Here is a 24066-nt window from a genome sequence, read left to right as displayed (position 1 = left end):
TCCAGACAGGGCAGAGCATAAATAGTTTGCCTTGGGCTCACCAACATGGAATGCCTGGGGGGGGGGTCCTTGCTTTGGGCCCCCCTGTGCTACTTGTTCTCAGAGAATAGAAGGCCCAGGGAAGGAGCCCTTCCCTCCTCACAGAGCTTGAGCGTTTCCCAGGTTTGAGTCTACCAAATCCTGTGGTCCCAAACCTGGGTCCCGAACCACCATGATAAAAAGACAACCCCCCCCCCTTTTCAGACATTGGCTGTGGGGAATGGACTTACAGCTCAGGAGTTACCATGAAACGTCCATTTTGCCCATCCATCAAATGGTGTGAACCACTCCCTTGAATATCACATTTTCTAGAACAGAAGTTAGAAGACAGGGAGGAGACAGGTTTGTCTGCTGAGAAGTGATAACTTGCCAGAGAGTTCCAGGGAAATGGGTACAGAGAGTCCTGGAACCGTTTACAGAATTCTAAATCCAGCTCCAGTGTGGTGCTTACCTTAGGTAAGTCATAGATTGGCTTAGGGCATCTGTTTTTTACATTTTGGAAAAGGGCTTGATGATACCTACTCCTTGGATGTGCACCGAAGTATTTAATTAATGTTTGCAAATCACTTTGAGATGCAGTTGTAGGGCCCAGAGCCAAAGACAAAGCCGGCTTGTTTAGATTGGCAGTAAAAAAAGTTAAGCACTCTTTACTAATTAACACCCTATTAGTATAACAGCAATATCCATGTAGAGTTACTCAAGATTATGTTTATTTTCATCACTTCGCTTAGGTTGGTTTCCAAGCTAAGTAAACTGGAACTTACCTGATGGTGTGAAGTAATGAATTTACTGAAACCTCCCTTCAAGCCAAACTCAACCGACCAAGAAATATGCTAAGATGGGCTGGTGCCAGGAAATGCCAGTCAAACAGGTGCCTGTTGGGGAACTGTGATAACCAGAAACCCTGGGCAAATGTTTCCCAAACCAAAGCTCCCCTGGACTCCCGCGTACACTTCCTGGAAAGTGTGGGCACTGTGAGAGCGCCCTCTGCTGGCATCAAGAAGTATTTTCAGCGATTTGCATGCCAACTTGCAGGAGTCTCCGGGAGGAGGACTGGAGAAACTTTGAAAAGTTCAAGGAACCTTATCAGGCCCGCCTCCATTTTTATAATGGCAATAAAATCCCACATAACCATTTTGAGAAAGTCAAACACACAAATGCAGGCCCTGTTATAGAGTATACCTGGAGAAGTTTAGAAGGGCTGTTGGAGGCCGAGGGGAAGTTGATGAGGAGGGAGGGAGGGGGCCGTGCAGGGGTGATACCTGCAGCAGATGAGAGAGGATGGGACCTGGTCCACAGGTGAGGGGGTGGTTCTCTGCTGGGATCATGGGCTGTTCACCCTGTAACAGGAGGGGGGCAGAGTGTAGAGCTGGGTAGGTGGCGGGTGTCACAGCAGGAGTCGGTGGAAGGTTTCTTTTGAATTTATCAGGGAAATGGGAAGCAAATTCACCAGCTGAGAGTGAGTTTTCAGGAGGAAGAGTATGAAACAGTCATCTAGGGGAAGGACAAAATGATCACACCGGGGGTGGGGGGGCCACAGTAGGACTGTCCAGCTGCAGTAAAGGAAATGCTATCATGAATTTCAAGTGCAATCCGTGGAGAGGCCACTTCTGCTTAGGATGTAGAAAGCGACAGTTGTCACCCATCCTAACCTACTGCACAATCACAGTTTTTCTAGAAACCATCAGAGAGCTGAGATCACAAGGCAGCAAACTTCTCAGCCCTTTTGCCAAGAGGTCAATTGTAGGAAGCCTAGCATTCTCCTTCAGGCGCCAAACTATAGGCCTCTTCTCTAAATATATTGAACTTACTTCCAGGGGCCAAATAGGACTCCAGGCGGGATCCCAGTGCCAGTGAGTAAAGCCCAACAAATAAATAATGAAAGTGAATCTAGGGGCGCCTGGGTGGCTCAGTTGGTTGAGCATCTGACTCTTGATTTTGGTTCAGGTCATGATCTTAGGGTTGTGGGATCAGGCTCTATGTCGGGCTCTGCACTGAGCGTGAGGCCTGCTTATGATTCTCTCTCTGCCCCGCCCCACCCTCTCCCTCTCTCTAAAACAAATAAAATAAAATAAAATAAAAGAGGAATCTGAGGAAATGGAATGAATGCAAGTTAGAAGAAAACTTCTTTTTTAAAGCTATCATTAATACTCCTGGAGAACAGGGGAGATGACATCAATGAAGCAAGAATTATCTGTCAAAAACCCCTGAATAATAGCAACCAAAAAAGCTCTTGAAAATTAAAATAGGAGGGGGTCGCCTGGGTGGCTCAGTCGTTAAGCATCTGCCTTCAGCTCAGGTCATGATCCCCGAGTCCTGGGATCGAGCCCCGCGTCGGGCTCTCTGCTCGGCGGGAGGCCTGCTTCTCCCTCTCCCACTCCCCCGCTTGTGTTCCCTCTCTCGCTGTGTCTCTCTCTGTCAAATAAATAAATAAAATCTTAAAAAAAAAAAAGAAAATTAAAATAGGAGGGCAAAAACGATACACTCAGTAGAAGAACCAGAAGCTAAGTGGGAAGAAACTTCCTGGAAAATGGAGCAAAAGGAACAAAGAAATAGAAATTAAGAGAAGTGACATAAGAAATTAGAGGTTAAGTATAAAAGATCCAAAATCTGACCAAGAAGAATGTCAAAAGAGAACAGAGGAGGCTAAGGGGACTAGGTCATCAAAAATAGTTTAAGAATATTCCCCAGAACTGAAGAACATGACTTTCCAGATTCAAAGGGCCCAGTGAGAGCCTGCAAATGGATTAAATCTACGTGAAGGGGCATCATTGTGAAATTTCAGAACAAAGACAAGATCCTATATGCTTCCAGACAGGAAAACTAGATCACATACAAAAGAATTCAAATGGCTTTGTACTTCTCAGTAGCAACACTGGCAATTAGAGGCCAGTGGAGAAATGCCCCCCGACTTATAAAAAAAATTCCAGCCTAAAAAATCATCTCCGACTTAGAATTCTAGAGTCACTTAACTGTTATGGAACTGGGATTGGATCACCCGACGGAAGAACCGAGTGGCACTCGGAGATCTTGGAGGATGGGAGGTTTATTTAACACTGGCGGGCTCAGAGTATGATCTCCAAAGGTCTGAGCCCCAAGCACAAGCAAAGGGGGGTAATTTATACACTTCTACTTCCACATACGTGGCACTTCTGGCACGCGTGGGAAACGTTTTGGCATGCGCGGGAAGCGGAGCAGGGAGAAGAACCTGGAAGAGCCTCCAGGGCAGGGACTAGGACTCCCTTGCTGGCTCGGTTGGCCATCTTAGGACACAGATTTTTCCTCTTCAAACAATCAAGGAAATGTGGGGACAGACATAATAAAGACATCTTTGGGTTCAAAAACTCTACCTCCCGTGTACCCCCTTCTCAGGAGGCCATTGGAAGTAAAGCAAGAAAGAGAAGAACGTGGGATAAAGAGGATTAATTTCAACGCAGAGAAGAAATCACTAGAAATAGGTGAAGGGGGATGCCAAAGTGACAGCTGTAGATCAGGTGATAGGGCAGGTTTATTGTCCAGACTGGAGCAGGCTCACTCAAAAAAGGGCAGGCGTGATGAGCATGGCCATACCCTCGACCGTCTTTTTAACCTGATCAGGCTTCTGGAGCATGTATTCCATTCCAACAAGTTATTAAACTAAAAAGAGGAAGACATGAAGGAAACAGAAAATTCAACCCAAAAAGAAAGGCAAAAATAAGTTCAGGGACGACAGCAAAAAGAAGTCAGTCCCAGGAAGACAGCTATGCAGCAGCCTACAGACCAAAAACCGGCCCTGATGGGAGAAAACAGGTCTTCATGAGGGGTGGTTCCAACAGCAAAAGAAAAAATAAAAAAAAAAAGAAGAAAGAAAGAAACAATTGAATTGCTTGATGTTTGTTGACCTTGTAGAAAAATGTTCTGAGAGACTTTTGGGAGTTGTAGGGTGAATTGACAATCAAGTACGAAAAATTCAGTAAATTAAAAAAGCAAGGCAATTATGAACTACAGATAAAACAAGAATTAAGAAAGGAAATGTAATCGGAGTGCACTACAATGCTCTGAGGTGAATAATATTTGTCCTAGGCAGACAATGTAAACAGTGACTATTGATCTAAAAACTGTAATCTACACGGGGAGGAGGAGGAACAGGAAACAGAGGGATGCGGATGGACGTGTCAGAGAACGAGATCCTCATCTACCATAAGAGGAAGTCAGTGGACTGCATCTAGAATTGATAAAGTAAAAGACAACACTGTATACTTGTTATTTAGAAACATGGGGATGAGTAAACCCGGGGAAGCAGCAGTTGATAGCAGTGGCCTCCAGGAGTGGACCGTGTGCGGAGTGCGGAGAGCTGGAACAGGGAATCCTATTTTGTTCTAAATATGTTAGTTCTGGAGCGCCTGGGGGGCTCAGTCAGTTAAGCGTCTGCCTTCAGCTCAGGTTATGATTTCAGGGTCCTGGGATCGCGTCCCCACGTTGGGCTTCCTGCTCAGCAGGGAGTCTGCTTCTCCCTCTGCCTCTGTGCTTACACTCTCTCTCTCTCTCTCTCTCAAACAGAATCTTGAAAAAAAAAAATGTTAGTTCAGTTTGACATTTGAAACTGTGCACTGCTAAATAATTAGTTTTTAAATGGATTAATTTCTCCAAGCACCTTTGCTTGCCAGTCTCACGGCGGCCTCCGAACAGTTCTTTCTAACAGGCTCACCTTCCCTTTGAAAGACAAGGACACCCCCTCCCTTAGAGCAGTGTCCTGCTCCCCACCCTGAGCCTGGCACGGAATCTATTCAGAGATAATTAACGGAATGAATGAACTGCTCTCCTAACCTCAGAACAATCCTTAAAGCGCCGTGGGAGCTGAAGGGGTCCTCGTGTGTCCGGCCCCACCACCTCCCGGTGCAGAATCCCTGACAGGAGCCCGCATTTGCTCTCCCGTCACGTGGTCAGTTCGCTACTCAGGGAGGAGCGTATAGTCAGTTCCAAGGGCTGCAGTCACAAAGGACCCCCAGCTGGGTGGCATTGAACAACAGAAATGTATTCTCTCACGGTTCTGGAGGCCAGAAGTACGACATCGAGGTGTGGGCAGGGCCATGCTCCTTCCAAGGGCCTGAGGGGAGGGTCCTTCCCCAGCTCTTCCGGCTTCCGGCTTCCGGCTTCCGGTCGCCCCAGGGTTCCCTGGCTTGTGAGAGCCTGGCTCCCATCTCTGCCTGTGCTCACGTGGCCGGCTGCCGTCTGTGCTGGGGGTCTTCACGTGGCTTCCCCCCTCATAGCTTCACATCTGTTTTATAAAAACACAGCTATATTGCATAAAAGGCCCAACCCTACTCCAATACGACTTCATCTTAACTAACTGCATCCGCAACAACCCTATTTCCAAATGAGGTCGGACTCTGAGGCGGTTAAGACTTGAACATACCTTTGGGGAGGAGACACAGTGCAACTCAGAACAGCGTGGAAAAGAGAATTTCTATTTTCTAAAGCTGGCGGGGCACGCTTACCGCCAGGCTGCCTGGTTGCGCCTCTGCCTGAGCTGACGGTCCGGCTCCACCCAGCTGCCACCCCAGAAAGACAGTTCTTCCCCCTTGCTGAGGGGAAATCTTTTAATATTATTTCAGTGTGAGTTTGCATTTTAAGAGAGGCTCTTAAAAACCAAAGATTCCTTTGAGAGCTAAATAAATGGAATAACTGATTAAATGAGAGACAGATTTTCAAACTTGGTGAAAGGCAGTGGGGCAGATATTTGAGAAAGTGTCCTTCCGGGAACCCCGCCATCACACTTTGTGAGTTTCTACCCTCCACTCATGAGCTCAGACGTGAGGGCAGGCATTTGGGGACAGAAAGGTTCGCCCTCATCTGAGAGGGTAGAACTTCCCTTCTGCTTCCCCACACCCTGGGGCTCCAATAGTGCCTGGGTGGGGGGGGTGGGGGGTCGGGGAGAGCAGGTGGCAACAGAACGCTCCCCTGAGGTTCACCTTTTCCTGTCGTTTGTGGCCTGTTCCTCTCCAGCTGCTGCATTGACCCAACCAGGCCCCTAACAACATGAAGATGAAGACAGGGGCCCAGGGTCACAGGTCTCTTTCTCGCCATGGAAGAGCAAGAGTGCTGGTCACAGCCTTCAGGATGACACAATCTTTTGGGCTGGAACGTGCTGTCTCTTCTTTTTTAAACTGAGACCAAAGCCTCTGTGGGGAGGGACAGGCTGTCAGGTCATGCTAGCCCTGTGGTGTTTATTTTAAAAGCCACAAGAATAAATCTGATTCATGTCTTTAATGATTCAGCCTTCCTCGTAATTGTGAGGGAGTTTTTCTCCACTTCCCCCTCCTCGCTCCCCTTCTTGCCTTGAGCTGTCCTAAGTCGTGCCAGTCCTCCTAAAAGCAACAGCCCACGCCTGTGTGTTAACCGTGTCACCCTAGTTTGCACTATTAGAGAGCAAAGCAGAAAGAGGGACACAGAAGCACCAAGCCTTTTGTACAAAGAAGGCGATTCTGGGGGGTGGGAGGGCTTCCAGTTAGCCCTCCACTCACTCTGCTCAGAACTGATGTGGACAGTGGGCTTTCGTGTCAGGAGCCCCATCTGCTAGCTGGGAGGAGGATCTAGAGGTGGAGGCCCAGGAACTGTGGTGAGCCCAGGGCCCGGGGGCTGGCCACATGGACCAGACGGAGGGAAACCATTATGTTCTTCCACCAAAACAAATTTCAAAGGCAGTGATAAGACAAAAATGCTGGGTAATGACATGCCTGAGCTTTCTTTCATCTAAGCATCTGGAATCTCTTGAAAGCATTAATTACATCTTCCTCCTTTCGGATAGAGGAGGAACCATGGGGTTGTCACCGTGGTAGGACATCTCAGCTCACTGGGAAAGCTGAGAGCCCTGGATGGAAGCCTCCAGGAGATGGGGTTCCAGCCTCGGCCCTTTCTACATGTGATTCTCAGGCAAATTCCTTGACTGGAGTCTTGGTTTCATTATGTGACAAATGGGAGAAACAGTAATGATCATAATAATCATAATAACCTCTGGTGTGAAACACTTTTGTGAAGCACTTGCTGGTGCCCGATACTGCGTGAGAGCTACACCTGCTTATCTCAGGAGGCTGGTACCACCATGGAGCCCATTTTGTGGATGAGAACATCAAGGCCTGAAGAGAATGACTGGCTTTGGAAGTCAGTAGAGATGTGGGTGCGGGAATGCAGGTCAGCTGACTCCAAAGCCAGGGCTGATAGGAGAATAAGAAAGTCTAATGAGACAGTATGTGGCAGAGTGTTCAGGCAAGTTCCACTCTGCACGGAAGTGAAAGGAGTCTCGGGACCAGAGTTCCAGGCCGGGCCTGCCATCCCGCCTCCCACCTCAGGCCACGGGCTATTGTATCACTGGGTTCTTTCTTGGGGTTGGTACTTGTGCAAGACTTAGTCAGATCTCCAGTGGCTTGATTATGTAGGAGGAACAGCATAGAATGTCCTAGATTAAAATGTTATTTTGTTCCTTTCAAAACCCCACAGGGCTTCTGAATCCTTTGGTCCAGAAAAGCCAAAGCGTTCTAGCCTTAATTAGTTCTGCAAAAGCAATCGTCAAAGAGAAGATAATTGAAAATAGCATTCTGGGTGTTGCTTTGTACCCCTTCCCAAAGCTTGAGAAACATTGTTGGATGGAGGGAAAAAAAATTGGGGTGGGATGTGAAGTGTCTCTTCTCCTTTCCGTAATGAAAAGATGGGCTGATTTTGTAGTTAATGACGGTGCACTCCAGATCAGTGACATCAGATTCCACAGCACCACGGCTCCGATTCGATTCTCGCCTGAGTGCCTGTGAATAACCAGGCCGGAGAAAACTCCCCAGGACCTGCCACGCCCCCCAGAGGCCTGTTCTGCATCGTTCCTCCCCTGACACAAGCTCGCTGGGCAGGGTGCCGGGCGCTGCAGTTCCGCGGGGCGCAGGATGGGGAGACCCCCGTGCAGGTGGCGAGCCCCAGGGGTCCGCACTTGGCGCCAGTAGGCAGACAGCCCGGGTGGAGAGTAGGTGAGGCAGGCAGAGGAGCGAACACGGGACGGCTGGGACACAGGATGGTGTCCGAGAGGCCAGCAGGCGAGGCTGGCGGCGCGCTTAGGGCCAGATCCAAAAGGTCTCCTGCTAAGTCGCGTGAAGTAAGTGGTGTGGCCCACGGGGACCCGGCGGCCCTTGAAGATCTGAAGCAAGGATGGGAACAAGGGATGGATTCGTGTGTGGGCGGGTGCCCCCTGGAGGCCGCGAGGCAGTGCAGCGAGCCGGAGGAGTGGGGGGGCCCGTCCCCCAACGCCGGGGGACAGACCGCAACCAACTCCCTGGAGACAAGACACATGTGTTATTTTTAACCTTGGTCCAACTTTCTGCAAAAGAAACTGCTGCGTGTTGAATCAAGCGTGTCGTTACTGAGAATTTAAGGCACGAAGCAAGATTTCCTCAAAAGCAAGTCGTTTCATGATTGCTGTTAAGGGTCCCAGCACACACCTGAATAGATGAAATCAAACATTCATCAAAGAATTGTTCAAGCCTTTTAAAAAATATTGTTGCTGCTGCCGTACTTCACTTAGGGGTTCACTTGCTGACAGTCATGACCACAGCGAACACTTCCAGAACATTTGCTCCATGTCTTGCTGTGCTCATGTTTGCAAGGACCCAGTATCTCCAGCTTACTGGTCAGGACGCTCAGTAACCACGCAGCTAGTAGGTGGCGGAGCTGGGACCTGACCCGCAGCAGCCTGGCTCCGGAGCCCTCTCTCGGCCACTGATCTGTCATCTCATCACTCGACATGCCCAACAGAGGCCAGCATTCAGTGGCACGGCCCACGGAGCTGCAGGGGCTCCTTCGGCTGGGGGATGCATGCAAGGTTTTGTGTTTATGGGTCCTTTTCTGGAGAGAGGGTCTTTGCTTTTGGCACTTGCTGGGTCTCAGTCACGGAGCAGCAGTGTGGCTTGGGGCAAGCCGCCTCACCTCTGTCTCCGTTCCCTCATCTGTAGGGTGACAAGCCGGCCGGAAACCCCGGGACCTCCATGACTTCCTCCAGCTCTGATATCTGCTGCTCTGACTTAGTTTGAGAAATATCTGAGCCCCTACCGTAATGCATGATCCGGCTGCTTTGCTGGGCCTGGGGCTCCGGGGAAAGGTAAGACCAGCCCATGCCTCCAAGAAGCTTGTGTCCCCCCACGGGCAAACAGCCATTAGATCCAGTCTCCCGCGCTGACAGGTGGAGGCCGGGGGAGGAAAATCAGAGGGGCTAGCACCCTGGTCGAACATGAAGGCAGAGCCCCCTTTTGGAACGCTGGTGGCCATGGAGCCCGAGAGTGCTGGAGATCTCTGCCCCAGGCTGCTGTGAGTGGAGTCCCGCGTGTGAGGCCAGTGGGCTCCCGACTGGGCCCTCGGGACAAAGATCCTGCCATCCCTGCCTGACTCCCAGTGATCTGCCACTGAGCACTGGCTCACTTCCTCTTGTCAGCTTTTCAGTCTTAGTTCTTTCTCCAAAATCTCATTTTGGGATCCTCTCATCCATCAGCCTGAGCCATGCACCCCTCAGGGTCACACCCGGGCTCATCAGGACCCCTGGTCCAGACTCTGCCCTTTGGTGCTCATCCATCAGCCTCTACCAGCCCTTCCTCACCCTCGCAGAGGCCCTCCGCTTCCCTCCCTGTCCTGTCCCTCTGCCCTTCACCTCCCTGGGCTCTCCTGACAACAAACGAGATGCCTCTGACCCCCTGGTCGGTTCAGTTCCCCGCCAGGCCAACCACCACGGCAGCTCCCCTGACCGTATGGGTCCCAGCAACTGCGAGCCAGGAGCAAGGGCGCCGCCCAGGACGGGTCTGCAGGGCGGTCACTCAATGCCCACAGCCGCCTGCCGGGCGGGGGTGGGGTCTGCCTAGGGAGCACGCTCCCCCACTTACCCTCAATGGTCTCTGCTCTCCACACACCTCTAGCCTCCCCTCCGGCTCCCTCCTGACTCCCAGTAGATCACCTTGCCTCCTGCTTCAGAAGGAACGAGGAGTAACTGTCACCCCAAAGAAACTCACTCACCCATCTGCACTCACCCTGCATGTGTCCCTCCTCGGCAGGGGCTCCTGTGGTAGTTTTTCTCAATACGTTTATTTTACATATCTATAACTTGATTAAAAAGTTGGCACGCTGTAGGTGTTCTCCTGGAGCTTACTTTTTTCACTTAATAGGCATTGCTAAGACGCATCCATGTTGTTGCACGGACCTGCAGTTCATTCGTTTTAACTGCTCTGAAATGTTCCATGTGTGAAAATGCCACAAAGGCATGATAAAACAGGATTCAGGATGGTGCTTACTTTCAGTGGGGCGAGGCCAAGGGCAGGATGGGGAAGGACTACGTTGTAAGCTATTGTCATAGGCTAGTTCTTACGTTGGGTGATAGTTTCACAACTGTTTCTTATAATATTAATTTTAATAAATAAATATCTCCAATATATATGTACCTAAGATGAGAATGTGCTATGAACTAAGACATACAATTAATAATATTACATTATTACTGTGACATAATCTTTTATAAGTATATTAACTATAATCCTTGTATATGCTATTATGTATGCGTACGTATACATAATATGGAATATATAATATGTAACATGTATTGTATGCTATATGCTTATAAATAAAACATGTTCTATATACCATTGTTATGTATTATACAATAAATAACATACTATATTATTTTATAGGACATAGTTAATCTTTAGTAACAAAAACTATATTATCATAAATAATGATAATAAATTAAAGCACCCCCCACCCCTGTCATGCTGCCCCAGCTGTCACCGTTCTTCCTTTCCTTTTCAGAATCAAAGGTCTGCACAGCGTTGCCATCCTCCCTATCTGCATTTCCCTATCTGGAACCTTCCTCCTCATTCCATCCCGTTCTGGCTTCTGATCATCCCTCTGAAGCAGGTCTTGCCAAGGTCACCAATGGCCTCCATGTCACTGAATTCAATGGCACATTCAGGCCTGCCTGTCACCAGCTTCTGTCACTGCTAACGACTCCCACTTTCTCGGCACGTTCTTCCCCTGGCGCCCACGGGCCACACTCTTTTGCTTCCCTCCTACCACGCCAGCTGCTCCTTCTCAGCCTCCTTTACCAGGTCACCCTTCTCCGCCATGGCTTGAGGGCTCCTCAAAACCTCATCTAAGGCTCTTTTCTTACTCTCTCTCTTCATCCATTTCCTTGTCCTCATCTGTCCCCCAAGCTGGGTCATTGGTCATTGGCGATATCTCCAGCCAGACGTCTCCTTTGAGCTCTAGATTCAAACATCTGGCAGCTCTACTTGGATATCTTAGCATTCTGCAACACAGCATGCCAACACGAAGCTCATGCCCTCCTCCAGCCTGATCCTTCTCCAGTTCTCCCTGTCTCAACATGGGCAAATGACCCAGCTGGGCCAGTGATGGCCACCCCCAGCTCTAGAAAATGGCCCCAGACTGGGCACCTCAGCATGGGCTGAGTGGGACCAGGCCAATCAGAGCCCTTCCCCAGGATTTTTCTGTGCATCTCAAGGAGCATACTCCCTTGCCTCTTGGATTATGAAACTGATGGGATATGAGATGGTGGGTCCTGGCGAAAACCTGTCTGCAGCAGAGATAATGATGAGTCTAGGCAAAAGTTGAGTCCCAGGGTTTTAAGGGTTGGGTCCAGTCCCCATGGCTCCTGCCCCTATTCCTGCGCTACTTCCTTTGGTTTGTTGAGCACCTCTATATCTACCCAGTAAACCAAACTTTTTGTTTATGCTAGTTTCTGTTAAGATCGAGGGGGCACTTACAGAATGAAGAGGCCAAGACCTTATAAGTTCTCCCTGCGTCTTGATCATTAAGGTAGACTAACCCTTTTAACCTAGGTCTATTGGCTGGCAAGAATGAGCAGGCTTCTAAGGGAGTGTGGCTGGTGTCCTGGACCCAGCAGAGCCCTAGGAGCTGGTGGGGGCTGAGGCTGGATGCTCCACTGGACCCAGTTCCCCCAGCCTCTGTTCCCTTTTGGGAACAAGTGGCTGCCTCAAAGCTTGATCCCTGCGGGGATTGGGCCAATGTTGGAGAACCACTCATCTGTAGACAAGCATCCCTCAGACCATGCGGGATCCATTTCCATAGCCATGCAAGCCTTGGTGACAGTCACAATGGCAGAAATGGGTTCACGTTACTCTCTGGTTATCTTCCTAGTATTTGAATGCCACACTTCAGACCCAACCCCCCAAGCCTGGGTGTTAGGACAATTCTAGAGGCAGCTGGGGGAGGCCTCAAGAGGGGAATGCTGGTCTCTCTGTCAAAATGGTCCCATGGAGACTGAACGATGAATGGGAAGAAATTAGGCATGTCTCCTAGGCTGAGCTGTGGGTGTCATGGGTGATGTTTATAGACGACACAGGGAGGCTGCAGGCCCAAGCTGGTGGCCAGGTCAGCAGATGCCACTCCTGCTGGGGGCACCAGTGAGCATGGAGAGGCAGAGGCCGGGGTTGGCGGCCGCCAGTGTTCTCCCAGAAGGAGCCTGTGTTTGCGAGATGCCTGAAGGATAAGATGAAGGTGCCTCCCTACGCGTCACCAGGAAGTAATCACCCGAAAATGCAATCTGTGGAAAATAAGCTATAATCCTGAGCCGGATCACCTCTGGGTGATCTGATAAAGTCAGGTTTCTGGCCCTACAAAGGGGAGAGGCAGATGGGTAGTGAACTCATCAACAATCCAGTGCTGTTTCCTGTCTGTATTCACCACGTTTCAGTAGCCGAGAGTGAGAGGGAGGCAATGGGAGTGCTTTCGACGCCGGGAGAGGGTTCCTGTCTCACTGCATTTGGGAGTCACCGGAAGGAGCTCATGCAGTGTTTAGATCCAGGCAAGGCTAAAGACAGCTTGGTTTCTTTCAGCCCTCATTAGCCTGGTAAACCAAGCAGCCACCTTAGGCCAGATCTTGTCAAGTATTCTTTGTCTTCCCTTGTTAAAACACTTCTCACCCAAGCCCGTGGTGAGTATTCATTTTACGGTTAATGGGAATATGGATATTGTATTGCCTTCCTGGTCCTTCCCTAGGACTCTGGGCAGCGATACTGGCCTTAGATCTGAGCAAGAGGGGCCCGGGCCCCGAGTCCGGCACTACAGAGGGTCCTGCCCTGACACTTTTGTCTAGCTGCACCCTCCGTGGGGGTGGAGCCAGCAAGGCCAAGGCGACGAGCCCGCCTGGTGCTACCCCATGCTCTTGCTATCCAGGACCCCAGAATGCCCTGCCCTAGTGTCTGCACACGTTCTTTACAGAGTTCATATCCCCCAAGGACTCACAGTGTGGCCAGAGGGCATCTGTTTGCTTGGGGGGTTATGGACAGAGCCTGGACATGAGGTCCAGGTGTCCACACGTGTGTCTACAAGGCCACCTTGTGGCAAGGGATGGATCCAGCGTTTGGAAAAGAAGGGTAACAGGCCTCAGGCTAATAGAGACTGGGGGAGTAGCTCTTCCCACACTACCGTTTTCCTCTGCAGAATTCCAATTCTGAGAATTCTAAATTTGAACATGGCCTTCGACCTCATTCTGAGTGTATATTTGTAAAGGTAGGAGAATAGAACATATTTAACTTAAAATGTTTAGCTTGATTTAAAACTTTTCAGTGTTTATAGTAGGAGAGCTTCCACGTATACTCTGGGCCTGCACTTCCCAAAGGCCAGAGTGCTTATGTTGGTCAGGGGTGACCTTTGTGACGGGCTGAGGTGGTAGAGGCAAAGATCCACCTCGAGAGAGGAGAGACTCCTGCTGGCTAAGGCAGGATCTTTTGAGCAGATAAAACAATGGAAGCTGAGATAATCAATTTTAAATTCATTTAAAATGAAGCCAAGGGTGAGTAAGAGAGAGAGAGGGAGAGTCTGTGCATGTGTTTGTGTGCAGGTGCATGCATTAATTATAAGAATAGTAGAAGCTGACCTTTAGAATCCCGAAGGAGTGAAAATTTTATGGTATCCCTCACTGTACAATCAAAAATTAAAATAATTTTAAATCACCAAAAACTAGTCCCCCCAATTCTGATTTTCCATACTGATTATTTCCTCATTTTGCAGAAGAGGGAACAGAAGTTTAGAGATGTTAAGGGGCTTATCCAAGGGCACAGGATCAGGATTCAGCCCAAGCACTATCGTTCGTGGCCTCTAGGCCACGAGAAAACAGACCTCAGTGAGCTGGGGTCAGTGGGCAGGCTCCCCAAAAGATGGGCACTCTGGGAACCCGGCAGAGTACTGGATGTTAGGAAAGTGTTAAGGGCTGCTCAGAAATCAGGTTCTTAAGTCTTAGATAAGTCAGGAGGCTCACTGTTCATCCTTGACCCTTTTGCTGGTGACAAAGAGGCCGAGTTCTATGACAGAACTGCTAGGGTCTATCTGCCAGAAAATGGGAGTACCGCTGGGCAGGTTGCTGCAAAGTGGAAGCAGAGAAAGGAAATGTCGCCTCCTGGTGGTCATCTTTAGTAGCGGCAGTAAGAGGTATTCGTCTTAGCTTTGGGGTGGGTGGTAAGACAAGGAAGCTTTCTTGTGCCCTCCTGGATGATCATTTTCAGGTGTCTTAAACGTCATTCTTTCATGTATTTTATCCATTTTGGGGGTGCTTTAGGCAGGATGGTAAATATGGTCTCTGTTACTCCATCTTAGCTGGATTCCTATTGATTTTTTTATTGTTATTTTTCTGTTCAGTGATTTGGAAGCTATGTCTTAATGAAAATTATCTTTACATTTTTATAAATCATCTCTATGTTTACAACTTTATATGTAAGTGAACCATTATTCCTATAGTAACAATTTGAAAAATGAACTGATCTATTACATCCCTCTCATCAGTTATGGTAAGTGTAGCATCGTCTACCTCTCTGCTGACCCAAATGTGTGTGTGTATACCAGTAACTACTTCTTAAACAATTGCCTTAGGTTTGTTGAATTAATAATGAAAAACTAGACCTAGCTGTAAATTTATGTGCTTTAGTTGCTCACTACCATTTTTTAATTCTCCATTCTTGAGTTATTTACTTATATTGATTTCCCAATCAACTAGATACTTGATTGGCTAATTTTTTTCAAGTGGTGGGCTTGGGATTCTTACATATCTAAACATATCTTTATGTTCTCCCCATTCATCAACAATATGGAACCTGCCATTGACTGTCTATGCCTCATTTTTAAAATATGGCATTGTTTTTCATCACCAGTAAATGTTTTCTTGATTTGAAGTACTCCCTTTTCATGACTGGCTGGTGTTTTCTGATAAGTGGATATTAACAGACATTTTCTTAACCTCCCTGCTGCTTCTTGCAGTAACTCTGCTCCATTGAGGAGCAGGTCTTCCAACCTCTCAGATGGGTCTCCTGCTTTTGAACTATTAAATCTTTACCACATTGTTTTTCTCCGTGCTTATTCTTGACAGAGTGAGCTCTCTCTCAGATTAAATGTGGTTCCTGTCAAGAGACGTGTGGATCCATGTCCAAAGGCCCAAAGGAAGAGAAGAGGAAAGATTTCTGTTTCCAGTGGTTACGTTTTGTTCGATTAGAGAGTAGTCGTGTGGTGGCAGCAGCCATCCCCAAGGACTTGGCTGAAAGTCCCCGGCGGCATATTAGGGTAGCCAGCGCGAAGCCGCCCCCTCCCTGCCTCCTGACTTAGAGCTTGCGAGCCCGGTTCCACAGCGTGAACCCCGGCACGTCGCCAACGCTCTCAGGTCGGCCCGGAGCCCACCGGCCTCCCCCCGTGTCCCGGCCCCGCCTCACTGCCGCCCGGCCTTTCTGCTTCCTGGCCGGGCGGTGCTCCTTCCACGCGCAGGGAACTGCGGGTCGCGGGGCCCGAGGCCTTCTCGCCCACGAAGCATACTCTGAAGAAAGCCCTCAGCAGTTCTGGAAGGTAGAGGGCGTTCTGCTCCCGTGTTCGTGGGAGCCGGTTCTGCAGTGGGCCTTTCGGAGGTGTGGAGGAAGAGCTCCCCTTGAGGGTTTGCACCGCCACCTTCCACAGCAGCAAGCTCTGTGGGGTGGTGTCAGCACGCTGACCGTGCTCCTTGGCGGGAGCCGAGCTCACCGCAGAGACATTAGAGCTGTCGTGGTGGGGGGGGGGGGCGGGGGTGTCCCCGTGGTGATCTCAGGAGAGAAGACACTGACGGCCTTGGGGCAGGGCTGGCCTGGGTCCGCAGGAGCCCGTGGGAGCCTCTGGGTACCTGGGTGTAGAGGCAGCACTGGGGACACAGGCCCCCCAGGAAGCAGCAGGCCCAGAAGTAATGATGGAGACTGTTTTGGGGGGATTTGCTCAGGACAAAAGCAAATTGGGAAGAGAAGGGCTTGCTTAGCTAGAAGACCTCGGTTTGAATTTGGGCTTCAGCACATACTAACCTGTGGCCCATGAAAACCTCATTTCAGAGCCGGTTTCCTCATCTATAAAGTGGGTAATAATAGGACCTCCCTTTGGGTTTTATGGGGTTCAAACGAGGTGCTATGTGTGAGACACAATGCCTGACCTATGTGTGCAGATGCTCAACGACTCCTGGGCTCCTTATTTGAGTAAAGAGGAGCAATGGGCTCTTTCCTCTTCTTTTTCTTCCCTACTATCTTCATTCCCCTTTCACGCTCTGGCGGGACCTCTTAGCTCTCCCCAGCCTGCTGATTCTGGCCTGACACCTCCTTCCAGTCCAGCTGGTGAATCTGCTTCCCCGTGGGGACCATCCACATTTGTTTTTACAATCCCCCTCCCCTCCCCCAACCCATCTAAACTGCTCTCCCTCCATGAGCTGTTTGCAAATCCACAGGGCTTTTCCCTTCTCAGAGGTCTACAGCATTCTGTCACCTCCCTCCCCATCAGAACTCAATTAGTCATATGTTAGCTTTCCATGTGTGAGGAATGGTTTCAAAGGTAAGAGTTTCCTGTGTGGTTGGAGGTTTCCATACAAGGACCCCCCTCTCTGGCTTCTGCTCCCCTGGGAGCAGGGAGAGCTGGGTGGCCGACAGAGATGGGTCACACACCAGGAAGCCAAGCACGGTAGATTTACTAGGGTAATATCCGCAGGGGAGATAACAGCACATACATACAGAAATCCACGGGCAGAGATACCACCCGGCACCACAAACACCAAAGCAGCAGGGGAGTGGGGGGCCTCAGGAAGTGGCTTTGGAAAGTTCTCTTGAAAATCCACGGGCAGCTTTGGTGCTCAGAGATTCAAACAGAAAACTATACAAAACCAACCCATAAATATATATATATATTATATATGTGTGTGTATATATATATATATAAATTTGCAAAATAAAAGCCCAAGAAACTAATCATCAATCTGCACACCAGTGGCTCAAAAAGTGTTAGCGTAGAGAAAGGCAAACCGTTTGTGGGGATGATGCATGATCCAGGGGGCTGGCATTTCCGTAGCAGAAAGAGTATTTACATGGAACCCCTATTTGAGACTTCACAATACTAGGAAAAGCTATACACAGACAATGCATGTACAAGGGAAGACGATTGTCAGACACAGACATTTCACTGAAACCATCCACGGCTTTAGAGGACACGGCACTCTCTATCTAGACCCCTGCATACCCAGCCAGGTGAGCCCAGGCCTCGGACCCTCTCCCCACGCGAGTCTTCCTGGGAGAGGGAGGAACACAGCGCCAGACTCGGCGGCTGGAGCATGGATGGCAGGAATTTAAAGGTGGACTAGACCACAGAGATCAAGCTGTCACCCAGAAGGCAGGCCCAATAGGCACAAGGTGGGCCTGAAGTGTGGGGGCAGGGATCCCCAAAATATAGTCTCATTTTATAAGAGCTTTGATGTATTTAAATTGGCCCCTCCGTCCTTGGCCAACGGTCTTCCTCCTTCTGATTCATTTAAAAAGGGAAGATCTAAAAGTTGTATGAGATGATCTGTTGGAGGGGAAAAGAGTTTGGGAGTTTTCTACAGTTCTTCTCCCACCACCCCAAAGCCCCACGTTTTCTCTAAGCTACTTAAAGGTTGGGGACTGCCACATTGCAGATGGCCTCATCCTGCTCCTCGGGAACCAGTGGGTGGGAAGAGAGCTGAGGAGCCACCACACCAGGAAAGCTAGGGAGGCTCGGCCTCTGGCCACAACTGCATCCCCTGTGTCAGTGACTATAACCATTTCTCCTCCATCTTCAGGCCCAATTCCTCATAGCGATGACCCAACTTTTGGGGTCATCTTGAAGGCAAAGGGCACCAAACATCGATTTGGCAAAACCCAAGTACAAACCAATACAAACCATCACTTCTGTATTTTTAAGAAAACCCTCAACTGGAGATTCTAATTGTTCCTAAAAAGAGAAGCCTATCTACATAAAATGAGGAAAGAAGATTTCTCCACTAAAGAAGGACACCCCACCTGAAATGCCCACATTGATTCCTGGGTGAGGGTGGCTTCTCACGGCGAGAGGCTCAAGAGGGTTGAATGTGCCCTGGTTATGGGGCTTCACGTGTGCTCTTTTATTTCTGGCAAAAAGTAAGCCACATCCAAGTGGGTAGGTTGGCTAGACAGGGCATTGGGAAGTCATCACTCTACCGTGTCTGCATTCTCATACTGAGACACAAGTGAAACTGCAACAGATAAATAACTGATGAGCGTATTTCTTCAGAGTCTGTTCAGGCCTCTGGCTTTTCATATTCAATTGTCCCTTTTGGAACAGATGGGGAACAACTGTGGGGTGCCTTGTCCTTTCTGTGGGAATTGGAGAGCATGGGTTTACCTCCTCCCTAATTTCTTCTCAGACCCTCTCAACGTTATTGTCTTTGAGTTTGCTTAGACTCAAGTGGTAAGAGAAGATATAAGACCTGTTGCCTCTACGCTCAGAGAGTCAACAGCAGCTCTAGCAACCACTTCAAGGGCTTCTGCTGACTTGCGTAAGGAAAAGGAGTAAGGACTTGCGCAAAAGATGGCCTCCACAGGCCGATGGTAGGCTATGTGTCTATCTACCCCTATGCATATGTCCCTCGAAAAATCCAAACTTCTTTTTGATCTTTTCGGCTTTCAGAAGGGAATCATGCTGTTGGGGGAATGGTTCTTTCAAATCCATGGTAATCAGAGAAGTGGCCTGTTAAGGACAGCGGTAGCCCTGTTAGGACGGTACTAAATGACATCTGAATGGCTGCCATGCCACATTCAGTGCATCAGATGCTGGGAGAAGATTCAAGGCAGTATACATAAATCCATAGTATGAGAGCAATGCTTTCCAGTGGGGTTCTTATAGACCAGGGTCCTCATCCAAATCCCTGCAAGTCCCTTAAAAAGAACTTTTCTATCTGCAGAGGAAGAACCCCATTTTCATTACAGGACTGCTGAGGGAAACTATCTTTTTAAAAGATTTATTTATTTGAGAGAGAGAGAACACAAGTGGGAGGGGCAGAGGGAGAGGAAGAGAGAATCTCAAGCCGACTCTGCGCTGAGCGTGGAACCCAATCCAGAACCCTGAGATCATGACGTGAGCCGAAACCAAGAGTCAGATGCTTAACCGACTGCGCCACCCAGGCGCCCCTTGGGGGAGGTTATTTTTATCTGTGTGTAACCTGGCCGAAGTTGGACAGTTACTTGGGTCACTACAGGCCAGGAAGCTCTCATGGAGCACAGATCTGTGCTAGAGGCTTGCCCTTGACAAAGCTTTTTGCAAAGTTTGAGAAAGGTCACGTGGTGTGGACGGTTCTCCCACATCACTTCTGGGTGCCAGCCACTAGTGCACGGAAAGTCACTGGAACCGAGTTGTCCCTCTGTAACTGTCTCTCCTTCTGCCTCCCATCTCGCCCCATGGAAAGAGCCTCCAAACGGCCCCCCTGCCCAGCTCAGCCATCCGTCACACTGCAGACTGGCTCACATGTTCTCATCCCTTTCTGCGGCATATCCAAGTACAGCGGCTTCACTAGAAATGACCCTCCTACCTACCACTCTGAGCTCTCCATAGAGACATTTTCTCCAGACAGACACTGGTCAAAATTCTCAGCCAACTTTTATCCAGATCCAAAGAAAACGCCCATCCTCTCCCTAAAAGCCTATGGTTCTTTTGGACAGCACGTCTCTTGCAACAGCATCCAGTGCACCACCTTGAACCTGGTGCTAAGCGTACCACTGCCGACAGGTGCGGGAGAGCAAGAAATGGGCAGAGGGCCTCAGCTCCCGCGGCGGTTCTGCAGCGAGACGAAACAGACCTGGAAACGGCACCAAGCATTAGCTCTTTGAATGCTTCCCTCTCCTTGTTGAAAATCTTTCCTAAGATGCCTTATCCAAAGACCGTTAGGGAAGCCAAATTCTGTGCCGGAAGCATGCTATTTGCTCTAAGGAAAACGTGGTGTAAGGCAGGCCACCAGGCATGTTTCAGTGCTGACATTTCAGAAGGGCCTCATTAGGAGATCTCCTGGGCTTTCACCGTACTCCTCTCCAGGTCATTCTCCAGCCACCAAACGGATTTTTGTAAAATTCAAGCTTGATCGTGACACCCTGATGTAAGCCATCAGCAGGTCCAAACCCCCTTCAGGATAAAATCTAGTTGCACACTTCTATAGGTTTCTCTCTGACCCAGCCCTGCTCACCTATGAAACAAAGCCCCTGCCCCCCTTACACGTTATGTTCTGGCGTTTCTGCATGACTCAGTGGGCCTGTTGTGGAGTTTTGTGCTTCCGTGCCTTTGCACACGCTCTTCCCTCAGCACGAATATCCCACCGACACTTGTCTTCCTGGAGAATTCCTCTTTGTCTGAAAACCTAACTCAATCATCACATCTTTCAGGAAAGTTTCTCTGGTCCAGAAGACAATAAATCATTACTTCCTTATGTCCCCTTTGCCCCCTTGCCCTTTCCATAACTTGTCTACAAGCCTCCTATACTTAAAAACTTCTGTGGGCAGGGACTATGTTCTGCCTTCAGACTTGACCCATGTCCCAAGCCCATGGGGTTTTTTGTTGTGGTTGTTTTGTTCGAATGCATGAGGATGAACAAATGGATAAATATAAGGTGGACCCACGGCATAAATCCCAAGGATGATCCTACAGCAAGACTCTGGCATTTTCACCTAAATGAGGCCTCACTGTTGTAAAGGGAATAAAGAGAGTTTGTTGAATGCGAAGAGTCAATCAACATCATCTCTGAGCTACAACCACTCAAGCATAAAAAGCTGCGTCAATGGTAATCCACTCCACTCTTCTCTTAACATTGCTGGCTGTTGATGATCCTAGCCACAATGAGTGGTTTCTTTTAATGACGACATAATGCCTGGTGCTTTGTGGGTGCTTAACAAATATTGTGAGGGATGAAGGAATGAATGTGAAATCTATTTTTTCAAAGAAGGCATCAAAGGATTGGCTCTTAAAGGCATTTCCCACAACATGGACTTTTTGTGAGGCATTGGATGCCCCTGACCATTGGGTTGCCCATCACAAGGACCATCAGAAAGTAGAGCAGAGTGGGGGCTGGGGTAGTAGTTAGGAATCTGCTCTAGAGAGATGCAGTACTGGGTTCTCTTTAGTCATGTGTCAGCTTCTTTTCTTCTCAAGAAATAGCCCCGCCCCCCAAATACTGTGGCCTAACCCAGAAGGCTCCTGCCTCTCCTTCGTCAGAGGTCCACATTGGCCTTGCCACAATCCACATTTATCAGGAGCTTAACGTGCACTCATGAGGGAGAACACAGGTAGTTTTCTGCCTTCATTTCAAATGCTGACATTACACAGTGGAGACCAATCACAGAAATGGGTCCTGGACTAAATTAGCCCCCGGCCTTGGGGATTTCAAGTTTTCTAATCATCGTAACTGTTAAGAACAAAGACTCTGGACTCTGACTCAGGGGTCAAATCCAGGCTCTGGATCTTTCTAGCCAAGTCATCTGGAGCAAGTCGATTGTCCTTTTGGGGCTCAGTTTTCTTACCGATAAAATGGGAATATCTTACCCACATCACAAGATTATCATGACAGTCGAAGGGTGTAACACATGGAAAGCCTGCACAGTGTCTATATATAGAAAGTAAGTGCTCAAAAGTGGAAAACTGTGATTAAGAACTTTCAAAAGTACTTTCACAATAATCAGGACAAAAAGGAAAAATACTCTTTGAAGACACTGTGCTATAAAGAGAATGGATTGTCTATTTTTTAGGAGCCAACAATGCTCATTATTCGATGTCCCGTGGAAGAATATGAAAAGATAGTGCTGGCATTTACAACAGCAGCTGTGGCTCTTACTAGGCCCCAAGGTGGACAGATAGTGGCAGGGCAAGGACACTCAAGCTGATTTTTCTGATAGCTGATCCAAGGAATGAATCTCAAGGGCTCATCTCATTCTCCTCTGCTGGACCCAGAGTGACTGAGTCGGAATCCAAAGGAGCCAAGGTCAAGGTGCCAAGAATAAGATGCCAGTTCCAGTCTGTGAGCCAGTGCTTCCAGGTTTGAAGGAAGGTCAGGGGACACCTGACCGCCACATAGGAGTGAAATGGGTACAGCCACATTGCTCCATGTATCATGCAAAGCTAGAAAGGCATAGCATTTCCTGTGTTGTTTTGATCCTCCTTGTACAACCCAAAGCCAACAGAGGATCTAAATTTCCCCGAATTTCTGCCCTGAGCATGAGACAACTTTTCTCTAAGCTAAATTTGGTTTTAGTTTTGAAGCGCCTGAGATGCACAATTCAAATGGGCCAAGTTCCTGGCTTCTTATATTGATTAAATGATTCCCAATCCTGTGGCTGACTCGGCTTGCCCTTATGTCTGCCCGCTCTTACAATTCTTCATCCATCCGTCATTCAGGAGGTTCCATGAAGAAAGCTCAGGGTTAGTGGTTGGGGAAGCACAAGCTAAGCCATCAGACCTTGGGAACAAAGATAAACTTCTGGTGTAGGGGACAGGGCAATTTATCTGGTTACTGAGAGCAGCAGGGCGGGGACCCTATGGAAAAGAGAGATTTCTAAACTGTGACAGCTCCATTAGCAGGAGATTGGATTCCTGCAAGGAAAAGGACCTTGCTCAGGGGAAGTCTGAACCTGTCTGATTTGATCTGAGATTGTGAGGGCTTGCAGCCCACTCAGGCCTTCTGCCCTGGGCTCAGATCGGTGGACAGCATCCTCACAAAGGTGGCCCACAACTAGGCAGTGTTATGTAGTGGAAAGAGCACTGGACTAGGGGCCAGGAGACCCCAATTCTAGTGCAGGCTCTGCCACTAACTAGCTGTGTGACCTTGGGAAAGTCACCTGATTTCTCTGGGGCAATTGTAAAATGAGGGGTTGGTTGGGTAATCTCTAAGTTCCCCCTCAGAGTGTGATCCAGGGTCCTATTCTATCCCTCTTTGGCCCTGTGCTTCCAGGGACAGAGATGGGAGAAGGGAAGGGGTGGAGGGAGAGGGTGCAGATGGGAGCCCAAGGGTGCTACCAATCAGGACTCCACTTTCTCCTTCTTTTTGCTCTTTTTCAGGAAGGATGGGGTTCTGAATTTCTTCTTCTTTTTGGAGGGAGACTTGGAAGGTGAGCCCTCTGGGGACATGGGGCCGCTGGTGACCGACTCGGTTTTGTCCTTAGAGGTATCAACATCTGTGTCGGCATTGGTGGTCATCTGGCTCAAGCCTTTGCTGAGAATTTCCTCTGTGGTCTGCTCGTCCTCCCTCCCGTTGACCACCACTCCTTCTGGCTGTGTGGTTTCAGGCTCTGTAGTGGCTTTGCTTGTTTCTGTCTTCTTAGCACCTTCTAGAAAAAGATCAAGAGATATGACCCTTAAGATTTCCATCAGGTGAAAGTTTTCATATGGGGTTAACAGAACCATTTCTAGGCAATTCTATAAAAGAAACCTAGAGCAACAGGAGGGACAGGCTGACATCGTAGGGGGAAAGGGTTAGGCAGGGTTCTCACCCAAACCCTGTACCCCCTTCCACACAGCCTGCTCTGGGAACAGGCCCTTGGCAAGTCTGTTACTCTGGGGTCTTGTCTACAAATGTAAACAGGTAATGATGTCCAAACGTGGCAGGGGGCCCAGCTAGGGCCCAGTTGAGAGCTTTTGTAGGACTAAATGAGGGGACAGACCCAGGTGAGGAGAGAGGCTATAGGAAGGAGGAGACCAGTAACA

At 49.0% G+C, this 24066-nt stretch overlaps 1 protein-coding gene across 2 annotated transcripts in view; it reads right to left on the bottom strand.

Annotated features, from left to right (window-relative positions):
* Positions 1 to 17031: 17031 nt before the first annotated feature.
* ADD2 (adducin 2) overlaps positions 17032 to 24066 on the bottom strand; it is a 106810-nt gene continuing 99775 nt past the window's right edge. For both annotated transcript variants that reach the window (XM_045883764.2, XM_064572360.1), the window contains exon 16: positions 17032 to 23690. In XM_045883764.2, the coding sequence (XP_045739720.1) occupies positions 23383 to 23690 (308 nt within the window). In that variant the 3' untranslated portion in view covers positions 17032 to 23382. The remainder of the gene's footprint in view (positions 23691 to 24066) is intronic.

This window comes from Mirounga angustirostris, unplaced genomic scaffold (assembly GCF_029215605.1).
Source record: "Mirounga angustirostris isolate CCGP_5_RB_7025 unplaced genomic scaffold, mMirAng1.0.hap1 SCAF_10, whole genome shotgun sequence".
Lineage (NCBI taxonomy): Eukaryota > Metazoa > Chordata > Mammalia > Carnivora > Phocidae > Mirounga > Mirounga angustirostris.
This window is presented reverse-complemented; position numbering and strand designations above follow the sequence as displayed.